We start from the raw sequence: 11,835 nt of genomic DNA on the forward strand, positions 1-11,835 counted from the left end.
ACACAAAACGGAAATGAAACCAATAAAAACTCAAAGATAAATCTTAAACAAAACCAAAAACACGACAAATATGATACATATTTAAAATTCTTTAGATTGTATTTTCATAATAGTATTTTATTTTCATGTTTTATAAGTTCAGTTTATATTTTTACAAAGAAACTGGAAGTTGACTGAGTTTTTATCTTTAAATGCTTTTAAGTTGAAAGTGAAAGAATTTGAAGCAGCTGTAATGATCTGTAATTGTTTTACTTGATATGTTTTTTATGCACTTGTCTTTTATTTTTATGTATCTCTGTTTATTATGTAACCTTGCTGCCTCCTGGCCAGGACTCCCTTGAAAAAGAGGTTTTTAATTTCAAAGGGGTTTTTCCCCCCTGATTAAATAAAGGTTAAATAAAAATAAAATAAAAAATCTTAAAAGTAGGCCTAGGAAATAAGGGTAATGTATTTTTTTCAAGTAATTTATTATAATAAAAGAATTGTTGGAATCTAATATAAAATACAAGGAATAATTTCACCAAAGATCTTAAAAATTCTGGGTAATTTAACCATAATTTAATTTCCTTGATTTCGAATGACGTGCATACTCCGGTCCGGTAGATGGCGATAAGTGCAGTTTAAGTTGTTTTGCTAACTGGCTGTCAAATTCCAAAAGAAGAGGATAGAGGAGACGAGAAGAAGAAGAAGAGTCGGGGCTTCTGATCGTTGATTGATGCGGCCTCTCTATCGCACTTCTAGCGGCGTTATGTGCGACGTGTGTCCAGTCTGGAAGCCCTGACCGCCGGGAAGCTAACCTCTCTCAGTCCGCTCTCGGTACTCTGACCCCAGGGAAGCTAACCCATCTCTGTCCGGTCTGAGAGCTTCGAGCCCCGGTGAAGCTAGCCCAACCTGTCCGGAATGTGAGTTTTAAAGCCCAGTAGGTCTCCTGACGTCTTTCCGTTCGGAATGCTCTGTAATCCGGGGGAAATCTACTGATATCTGTCCGACCTTGGAGCTCCGGAGGCTACCTGGTCCGTACGCTGCTCCAGGGGTGTTGTGTCTCGGGGAGGAGGGCGGTCGATCGCCGTGATGGCGACCAGAACTGGGTCTGGGAGCGCAGGCAACGGGTTAGGCAGCCTTCCGATCAGCACCGCGGGACCCAAACCGGGCGCTGGGCACGGGACGGAGGCAGACCAGGAGTACAGCACCGAGGTGGTTTACAGCGGCTCGGATCAGGACTCTGACTCCGGTGACGATGAGGACGCCGGAGGGGACAGAAGGGGCGTGAAGCGGGAGAGAAGTGAGGACGGTCAGACCTCCGGGGGGCCGAACCGGGCCTGCAGCGGCGGAAACCCCGCGGTTTCTGGAGCAAAACCCGGGAAGAAGACCCGTGGCAGGGTCAAGATCAAGATGGAGTTCATAGACAACAAACTGAGGAGGTACACGACCTTCAGCAAGAGGAAGACTGGGATCATGAAGAAGGTGAGTGTGATAGGAAGACCTACTGCAGGAAACTGGACCCAGACCGTCCTGGATCACTGAGCTTAGCTCCTGCATGCTGGTCTGAGACAAGCAGACAGGGAAGGTCCGAATAGGGACACCCTCTTTGTGGTTTCAGCTGTGAAGGGATCAGAAAATAGATCTGAGCAGAAGTGGCTCATAGTAGAAAGTTGTGAATAGAAGCAGCAGGTTCCCATCTAAGTGGTTCTGTTCTGGTCCTGCAGGCGTACGAGCTTTCCACGCTGACAGGAACGCAGGTGCTGCTGCTGGTCGCCAGCGAGACGGGCCACGTTTACACATTTGCCACCAGGAAGCTGCAGCCCATGATCACGTCTGAGACGGGAAAGGCTCTGATCCAGACCTGCCTGAACTCTCCGGACTCCCCGCCCCGCTCAGACCCATCCACTGACCAAAGGATGAGCGCCACAGGCTTCGAGGAGACTGACCTCACCTACCAGGTGGTGGAGACGGACAGCAGCCCGGAAGGTCCAAAGGTACCAGTGGGGAGACGGGGTTCTGTTCAGGGCATATCGGGTCTTCTTCATGTCGTCTGCTCTTGTGTCTGCAGGATCTGGCCAAACCGACCTTCAGCCTTCCCGTCTCCATGCAGCCACAGCCAGCCTCCTCTTCATCAGCAACCCTGCAGATGCAGACCAGCACGTCCTCCTGGCAGCCGCCTGCCTCCTCCAGCAACGGGACGGTGCTGAAGACCTCAGCAGGTGTGGTGCTGCCTGGAGGGATCACCTTGATGTCAGGTGGGGTTCCCTGGTCCTCACATGGACGTAGGGTGGTTCAACTTCCTGCTCCACCTGTTGGGAAGAACCTGTCTGCAAAACACTGTTCTTGTTCTGCTCTCTGCTGTTCATATTCTCACTGATCTGTAGCTCCGCCCCCTCCTTCCACCTGTCCACAGGTGCCCAGCTGGCCCCTGGTGCCCACTCCATCCCCCTCAGTCAGCTGCAGGGCCAACCTGTGAACCTGCAGGGCCCCTCGCCGGCCCCCACGGCCACGCTTCAGGCTCCGACCACATTGCTCCGCCTCCCCGCCGCTTTGTCGCTGACAGGTCAGAACAAGCTCCGCCCCCTGCTCCATCTATATGGAGTGAATTTTGTTCCGTTATTAAAATTGAAGAACAGGTTTTATAAATTAAGATAAAAAATAAAAAATTAAAAAACCCGCAATTCATAAACTAAAGTTTTTGATCAAAAAAAGTGGTGTTGGTGTTTTCTTAGATTTTTTATTTTTTTTTTCATTATTATTTTACTTCACATTTTATATCTTAAATGTAATTTTTATAAACTTAAGCTTCTCAATAGTTTTTTTTTTTTGGCAGATTATGTATTTTTAGATAATTTCCACTACACGGGTTGCAGATGCAGAAATACATCTTTGCTTCTCACTCCAGAGGAAAGCCGCTCAGAAGTAAAAAGAATTTGATCTGGAAAAGGCAAATTGAATAGAATCCTCTTTTTGTAATTGAATCTGAAGAAGAAAACATATTAATATATAACACCTGTAAAAAAATAAAATAAAAATAATGATAAAAAAGTTGAAAACTAAAACTTTGAAAAATAAATTTTATTTTTTGAAAATTACAATCTGAGAAGATGCAAAATAAGTCTTAAAAGTTTTATTATTAAGACATTTTTCTAAGTTTAATTACTGGATTCCATTTTTGTTAAAATTGAATAAGATTCACTCCACACCTTCAAAGCGTCTTATATTTCTTGATCTAAACGTAATATCAACCAAAACCTGTTCAGCTGCGATCAGGTGAAGCCATGATGACATTAAGAGGGAAATGAACACGGACCAAGTGTTTCTGAGTTTGGATCAGAGCCACCAACATTATTTCTGCTTCGATTTGGAGAAAACGGAACCAGATTTTTTTTCCTCTGATTAAAATCTGTGGCCCGGTTCAGACCCAAGTCTTGGTTTCTTTCCCAGACTAACTTGGTTCTGTTCTAAACATTATCAGATTCAGGTTTTTAACAACAGTTTTGGTTCTTCACATCCTAACAGAGCAAACTCCACCAGTGTGGATCGACATTTTTCTGAGCTTTCTTTTTTTCCTGTGTTTTAAAGCTGCTTATTTTTTTATTTTATTTTTTCATGCGTGAAACAGATTGGATCATCAAGGTCCAACCAGTCCCAGTTCTGAAGAAGTTGGGTTCAGTTTGTTTGTCAGTTGGTTAAAGTCTGTCCGAGGAAACCTGCTTGATTTTAACCCAGCAGTCACTTTACAGCCATCTCTCCTCCTGACCAGCAGGGGGCAACACTTAAAAAAAAAAAATCTCTGAATGGGCAGAGTATAAATAAAAGTACATTTTATTTGGGATGTTAGAAGAAGACGTAGACTCCTGACCCGTTCAGCCTCTATTGGTTCTGGTCCTTCTGGGCTCAGGTGTGGTTCTGTCCGTTCTGCAGGAGGCGGAGTCTCTCAGCAGCTGCAGACCATCCAGGTTCAGCCCAGCATTCAGCAGGCATCCAATCAGAGCAGCGTGGACACTCTAAGCTCCACCTCCTCGTCCTCCACAGGTGAACCCACTGCCTCCAAAGACGAAGGCTTTTATTTTGACGGCGGCTCTGATCCACTTCCTGTGTCTCTTTGCAGCCAGCATCCCTGTCACCATCGTCTCCTCTTCCTCCCCCTCCTCTTCCTCCTCCGCAGTGGCAGGTCACATGATGTACCCCGGGGGTCACACGGTGATGTACGCCACGTCCGCACCCTCTCTGGGGGACCGCAGTCTGGCTGTCCTCAACGCCTTCCCCCCCGGCCACAGCCAGTCACATGAACCAGGTATCATCATTTGGCATTCGAATTGGATCAGAACCAGAACATCCTCATATTTGATTGCTTTGTTTGTGGTTTCTGTGGAACAGGTTCGGTTCAGCAGGTCTTCCTCACTCCTCTTCCTCCAGTCGCCGGTCAGATTCCAGTTTCTGCTGTCCAGCTGCACCCGGTAGCTAAACCTCGCTTATTCTCCTTCCTCTACATGTAGCGAGGATCGTTTGTTGACTCCTATTGATTATTAGTCATTTTCAACCATTCCTCCAAAGTTAGTGGATCTTATCGATTGGCCAATGATCAATTAATGAGCTGCCATTTTCTTATAACCTGAGTTCTTTTGTATTTAGAAGATATTTTTAGAAAATCAAAGGCTAAACATTTATGTACAATGTTGTGTAATTTGTATTAAATACTTTCTTCTAGAAAAAAAGCAAACTTTTCTTTCACCTTATAAATCTACACATATTTATAAGATAGAGGAGAACCTATTGAGTTTCTGAAGAACAGCCTCCTCAACCTCTGTTGGAGGAAGCACCTGCGCCGCCTCCTGGTGGTAACCTGACTCTGCCAGATGGATTTGCTCCGCATTTCCATCTGGAAACCTTCGGTTGAAGTAATTTTGGGAAAGGGCGAAAATACTGGTTAGCTGATTGGCCTATGTTGGTGATAGACAGGCCAAATAAACCAATCAGATCAACGAAGCATATGACGTACTAACAGCCAGGCTACTCTTGCAGAAACCAGTCGGGAGAAGAGCAAAAACATCTTTTCCTCTGAGAAAAGCCTCCAGAGCAGTGTTTTGCTCTTCTTTCAGTGAAGAAATACTCTGTAATTCCGATAAAACTTGCTCGATAGCCACGCTAACGCTAGTTTCATGGGCTAAAGCCGCCATGTTCTTTAGACTGAACTGTCACGCTTCTCGTTGCGTCACACCTCAACCCGCCTCAAAGCCAACGCTGATTGGACGTTCGTTTGGTGAACGGCTCCAAATTTTCTTCAACGGAGAGTCTCCAGACTGATTAGCGAGTGAAATCTTGAAAGCTTGCGAGATCAGGATGGTCTCACGAGGCTATGCTTGTGGCAGGTGTCCGGAATATCTCCCAAGAGAGGCGTCCAGGGGGCATCCGAAAAAGATGTCCTAGCCTTCTCGGCTGACTCCTCTCGATGTGGAGGAGAAGCGGCTCTACTCTGAGACTCTCCCAGATGACCCAGCTAAGGAAGTGCCCTTCCATCCTGCAGAGAAAGCTCATTACAGCAGCTTTTATTCAGTTTCTCGTTCGGTCATTATCCAGCTTTCAGGACCATAGATGAGTGTAGGAACGTAGACCGACCGTTAAATCGAGAGCTTTGCCTTTGCTCAGCTCTCTCTTCACTACAACAGACCAGTGCAGTCCGCATTATAGCAGCAGCCAAACCGATCGGTCCATCCTTCTCCTGCAAATCACTCATTTATCGTATTGTTTTTCATTTCAGTTTTAGATTTCTAGTCATGATAACAATTTTGATTTGTTGTCTTAACAATAAAACAGAATTATTTTTTTATTTACTGGTGAACATTCGCAGTCATCCAATGTTGTAGTCATTCCAAAAAAGTAAAAGAAAAAGAATCCACTAGACTTTTTTTTTTTACAAGTTTGAAGACGTTTGACTTCCCGTCCAGCAAGCTTTTTCAATTCAAAATGTCAGGGATGGCGTGGAGTTCGAGGCTGTATTGAGAGGACCAAAAACAAAAGCTGGTTTTGGCTCAGAAACATGCAAATTGAACCGGATGAACGGGTCCGCCACTTTGGAATGGGGGTCGTTTGGTTTCTTTGTAAATACCCCATACCTGTCTATGTCTCTGAAAGAGGGGTCTTTAAAGGGAATTGTCTTCTTTATTTTCTTCTCAATTCAAATGTCTGACATTTGAATTGAGAAAGCTTTCTATTTGGGCATGGCAAATTTGAAGAATTTAATTAAATGTGGTTACTACACATGCTTAATATAAATAACTTTATTCATCCTGTGTTCTCAAGATGTCTAGTTTAAATTTGTATATTTATTCAAGAGTAGTGTTTTTTTTATTGTGGAGCTACGATTGCTGTAGCATCTAAGAACGACTTCAAAGGGTCAATGAGGTATTTTTATCATCGATTTTTTTTTTTTTTTTTTTTTTTTTTATCGACATCAGATTGCACCACAAGTATATTGTGATAAGACCTAAGGCCATATTGGCCAGCCCTAAACAGCGGGATAAACCTGCCTAGATAAATGTTCAGTAAACCATGTCTATAACCATATTTGGACCAGAACCAACCCTGCCTGATGTCTGTCTGTCCAGATGGTGATCAGCCAGCCCAGCAGCAGCAGCAGCCTAACAGAGCTCCAGGTCGTCAGTATGGACGTCCACCCATCCAAAGATGATTGACGGTCACATGACCCCACAGACGGTGCCATCACGGGCTGCTGAGACCTGTTGACGTTTCCCGATGCTCTGGACATGTTTAATGAGAAGGAATCTTTTTTGGTGGGACCCAGTATCAATGGACACTTTCAAAATAAAAGCCTCTCGCTTCCTGGAAAGATTCCAGAAGAAAACGTCATTGGGATTACTAGAACTGAACATGAGCTCAACTTTATTCACACACTGCTGATGGACAGACAACAAATCGTTCCAAATGAATGGACCTGGACCCAGCTGGGGCCCAGTTCAAATTAGAACTGAATCAGTGAACTGAACCGGGTCAGTCTTTGCAATCATGGACCGTCTAACTGCCTGATGTGCAGCGGCCTAATAACGGCTGAACTTAACTAGTAGCTGGTATCAGTTTCCGACCCAGTGTCCCCGTTTGGTGACAGACTCCACCTCTGCAGAACGGAGCGCCTGTCAGGATGGTTCTGATGATGAACATGTCTCTAATTCCAGCTGACCGAGTCAGACCCGCGCAACTTTGTTTCTACGAAGACTGTTGGTGTTTGTATAAAAAGAAATAAAGTTTTTATTCAATCTGGAACGTTCATCTTGTGCCTGGTGTATTGTAACCATGGTTACCAGAGGGAAAGAAGTCACAACCTGGAGAGGTGCAACAACCAGCCCAGCCTGTAGAGCCAAAAGCACCCAAAGCGTGGTCTGCTCAGGTCCCAACAGACACTGTGTTCTGAAGCATTTGGCCAAGTTTTACCCAACTTGTTTAACTCTGTAGGTACCGATAGAGGTCAGGGTCACGTCTACAGCGTTTTCACTTTTCCCACGTCTCACGGATTCTCTTATTAGAATAACAGACTTAGAGTTTATGTTGTCATTTTGTACACACAAGTGTATACAAAGATAGATTTCGTTTAGCACTGCTCTCTAGACTTTTTTTCATTTTTTAAAGTGCATGCCTTGATAAAGGTAAGCAGCAGTGATAAAAACACTGATGGAAAAAAAAAAGTGCTGTAAACATACGACTTTATAGTTACAGTTCCAACATTCAGGTTTGTTTGTTTTTATTACCCATCTTTGTAACATCTAGCAGTCTAATGGCAGTGGGGAAGAAACTGTTCTGGAATCTGCTAGAGCTGCGTCGGATGCTTCAAAGTCTCCTTACAGAGGGCAGCAGGGAGAACGGTCGATGGTGGGGGTGTGAGGGGTCATTGACGATGTCACAGACTCGACACTGGGATGAAATATCTTTAATGGAGGGAAGAAAGAGGAGCCCCGATGATCCTCTCTGCTGTTCTCACCACTCTTCTTACCTTCTTCCAATCTGAGGCGCTGCAGCCTCCACCCCACACAGTGAGACAGCTGGTCAGAACGCTCTCTATGGTGCTTCTGTAGAAGGTGGTGAGGAATGGTGGGGGCAGGTGGGCTCTCCTCATCCTCCGCAAGAAGTACAAGCGCTTCTGGGCCTTTTGATCAGTGAGGTGGTGTTTACATTCCAGGTGAGGGTGTCTGTGGTGTGCACCCCCAGGAATTTGCTGCTGACCACCTCTACAGCTGAGCTGTTGATGACAAGTCAACACACCTGTATGATTGCAATATTTAGAGGCTTGATCTGAAGCAAAGTTGAAATTGAGTTTAGTAGATTTATTTATAAAAATTTCAGTTTCATAATTGATTATATTACATTATATGCGAACACTGGAAAAACAGATTCCCAAAGTAGAAGTCAGGACCCCTCAGAGCGTCATAAAACACGAAGTGAGCAGTCGTGAAAAAAATTAATCATTGTTGTGTGATACTTGAGGTATATGGAGGCCAAAATGTATCAAGAAATACATACACTATATTGCCAAAAGTATTTGCTCACCTGCCTTGACTCACATATGAGCTTAAGTGACATCCCGTTCCTAATCCATAGGGTTCAATATGACGTCGGTCCACCCTTTGCAGCTAGAACAGCTTCAACTCTTCTGGGAAGGCTGTCCACAAGGTTTAGGAGTGTGTTTATGGGAATTTTTGACCATTCTTCCAGAAGCGCATTTGTGAGGTCGCACACTGATGTTGGACGAGAAGGCCTGGCTCTCAGTCTCCACTCTAATTCATCCCAAAGGTGTTCTATCGGGTTGAGGTCAGGACTCTGTGCAGGCCAGTCAAGTTCATCCACACCAGACTCTGTCATCCATGTCTTTATGGACCTTGCTTTGTGCACTGGTGCACAGTCATGTTGGAAGAGGAAGGGGCCAGCTCCAAACTGTTCCCACAAAGTTGGGAGCATGGAATTGTCCAAAATGTCTTGGTATGCTGAAGCATTCAGAGTTCCTTTCACTGGAACTAAGGGGCCAAGCCCAGCTCCTGAAAAACAACCCCACACCATAATCCCCCCTCCACCAAACTTTACACTTGGCACAATGCAGTCAGACAAGTACCGTTCTCCTGGCAACCGCCAAACCCAGACCCGTCCATCAGATTGCCAGATGGAGAAGCGCGATTCGTCACTCCAGAGAACGCGTCTCCACTGCTCTAGAGTCCAGTGGCGGCGTGCTTTACACCACCGCATCCGACGCTTTGCATTGCACTTGGTGATGTATGGCTTGGATGCAGCTGCTCGACCATGGAAACCCATTCCATGAAGCTCTCTGCGCACTGTTCTTGAGCTAATCTGAAGGCCACATGAAGTTTGGAGGTCTGTAGTGATTGACTCTGCAGAAAGTTGGCGACCTCTTCGCACTATGCGCGTCAGCATCCGCTGACCCCGCTCCGTCAGTTTACGTGGCCTACCACTTCGTGGCTGAGTTGCTGTCGTTCCCAAACACTTCCATTTTCTTATAATACAGCTGACAGTTGACTGTGGAATATTTAGGAGCGAGGAAATTTCACGACTGGATTTGTTGCACAGGTGGCATCCTATCACAGTTCCACGCTGGAATTCACTGAGCTCCTGAGAGCGACCCATTCTTTCACAAATGTTTGTAAAAACAGTCTGCATGCCTAGGTGCTTGAATTTATACACCTGTGGCCATGGAAGTGATTGGAACACCTGATTCCAATAATTTGGATGGGTGAGCAAATACTTTTGGCAATATAGTGTATATGTAATTGTGCAATCAAATAAATGTATTATGAGATATGTAGATGTTGTTTACAACATTACCAGAGCCTCATGCCATCTGAGTGCGACAGTAGTTTCTTTACTGGAGTTTTTCCACAATGTGTTGAAAGCAAATATATTTAGGAGCTAACTCATGGGATGTCTCTAGATGTTTCCATTTACATAGATGATCGGGCTCCTCACCCTATCTCTCAGGGAGAGCCCAGCCACCCTGCAGAAAAATCTCATTTCCACCGTTTGTATCTAGGATTTCATCTTTGGGTCATGACCCAAATTTCATGATTGTAGGAAAGTAGACCGAATGGTAAATGGAGAGCTTTGCCTTTTCGCTCAAAAGTTTTCACTCCCAGAGAATGCGATCTGTCAAATTCAAATAGCAAAGAATGCAATTCATAAAACATATCTGAAAATTCGAAATTTGAAAATAAATTAAATAAATGAATAACAATTTTGAAAGAAAAAAAAAGAAAAACAAATATCTGGGAAAATAGCCAAGTAACTAACAAACCCATTTTTTAAGTTGAAAAATATTTCAAAGTATCATTACTGGATTGCATTTTTTTCATATTTCTATTTACAAAAGTTGTGATTTGCAAAAATGATGGAACAAAGTTCACTCCATGGAGTCCTGGCTGTTTCATTTAGACCAGAGTGAATCTGAAACCTAAATATCAATCTTATAACACCGATGCTAAGACATTTACCTAGTTTCCTCATCACTTCAATGGTTTCTATTATTAGGCTACTTTTCCCCTAACCTGACTCTGCCAGATGGATTTGCTCTGCATATCCATCTGGAAACCTTCCGTTGAAGTAATTTTGGGAAGGGGCGAAAATACTGGTTAGCTGATTGGCCTATGTTGGTGATAGACGGGCCAAATAAACCAATCAGATCAACGAAGCATATGACGTAACAGAGCGACGACGAAGAGGAGCCAATTGATAGATCAAACTCTTGCCGAAACCAGTCGGGAGAAGAGCAAAAACATCTTTTCCTCTGAGAAAAGCCTCCAGAGCAGTGTTTTGCTCTTCTTTCACTGAAGAAATACTCTGTAATTCCGATAAAACTTGCTCGATAGCCACGCTAACGCTAGTTTCATCGGCCGAAGCCGCCATGTTCTTTAGACTGAACTGTCGCGCTTCTCGTTGCGTCACACCTCAACCCGCCTTAAAGCCAACGCTGATTGGACATTCGTTTGGTGAACGGCTCCAAATTTTCCTCAATGGAGAGTCTCCAGACTGATTAGCGAGTGAAATCTTGAAAGCTTGCGAGATCAGGATGGTCTCACGAGGCTACTACCCACTGCCTCTCCTGATTGTTGGTGTTCTTGTTCTGCTTCTCAAACCAAGTCAGCTAAATTTCTTTTTCATTTTTTAACGGATGTTTATGACAATAAAATAAATAATCTTGCTATAGTAATGTGATTTCAGAAAAACTGTGAATGGACGTTCTCCTATTTTGCCAATTGGATTCTAGTTTTTAGTGTCCATGATACCTAAGGGATCAGGTAACCCCAGAATCAGAGTAACATCTGCTCGTGAAGATTCTCAGTCATCCAGGTCATAGTCATTCCAAAAAAGTAAAAAAAAAAAACAAACCATTGGACTTTGTTTTCCAAGTTTAAAGTTTCCAAGTTTAGTTCTGACATTTTGAATTGAAAAAGCTGGATGGGAAGCAAATTGTCTTCAAACTTGGGAAACAAAGTCCAGTGCATTGTTTTTTTTTTTTTTTACTTTTGCTGATAGAGTAACATTTCTATTTGGATGTAACTTGGCTGACGGATGAAACTTGTGCACTGATCTAAGGCCGGTGATTTAGATCAAATTAGAAGGATAAAATTAAGTATTTGGTTTAAAATTATTGCAGCTACAACGTTTTGCTTGTGAATTATTCTTATTTGTTCTAATCATCGCTCCTAAAATCAGCGCAGCAGTCCTACATTTTCACATCCACTGAAGTTAAACACTTGGTTAGGAAACAAATCTCCCTTTCCAATATGGCGGAGAAATGGACGCGTCGCAGGATTGTCTAACTACGTCATCCGGGTA

At 43.9% G+C, this 11,835-nt stretch overlaps 1 protein-coding gene across 2 annotated transcripts; it reads left to right on the plus strand.

Annotated features, from left to right (window-relative positions):
* The first annotated feature begins 689 nt into the window (after nt 1-689).
* Nucleotides 690-7,266, plus strand: LOC119785537 (serum response factor-like). 2 transcript variants are annotated; one of them, XM_038288259.1, is made up of 8 exons: nt 690-1,464; nt 1,707-1,976; nt 2,051-2,237; nt 2,396-2,545; nt 3,910-4,020; nt 4,154-4,282; nt 4,366-4,445; nt 6,594-7,266. In XM_038288259.1, the coding sequence occupies exons 1-8, from the start codon at nt 1,072-1,074 to the stop codon at nt 6,678-6,680; spliced, it is 1,407 nt and encodes a 468-aa protein (XP_038144187.1). In that variant the 5' UTR covers nt 690-1,071; the 3' UTR covers nt 6,681-7,266. The 2 variants fall into 2 exon arrangements, with proteins under 2 accessions (XP_038144187.1, XP_038144186.1); XM_038288258.1 differs by having other exon boundaries at nt 1,072-1,464; nt 4,097-4,282.
* Nucleotides 7,267-11,835: the final 4,569 nt, after the last annotated feature.

Source organism: Cyprinodon tularosa, unplaced genomic scaffold (assembly GCF_016077235.1).
Source record: "Cyprinodon tularosa strain WSP-4 unplaced genomic scaffold, ASM1607723v1 ctg25, whole genome shotgun sequence".
NCBI classification, from domain to species: domain Eukaryota; kingdom Metazoa; phylum Chordata; class Actinopteri; order Cyprinodontiformes; family Cyprinodontidae; genus Cyprinodon; species Cyprinodon tularosa.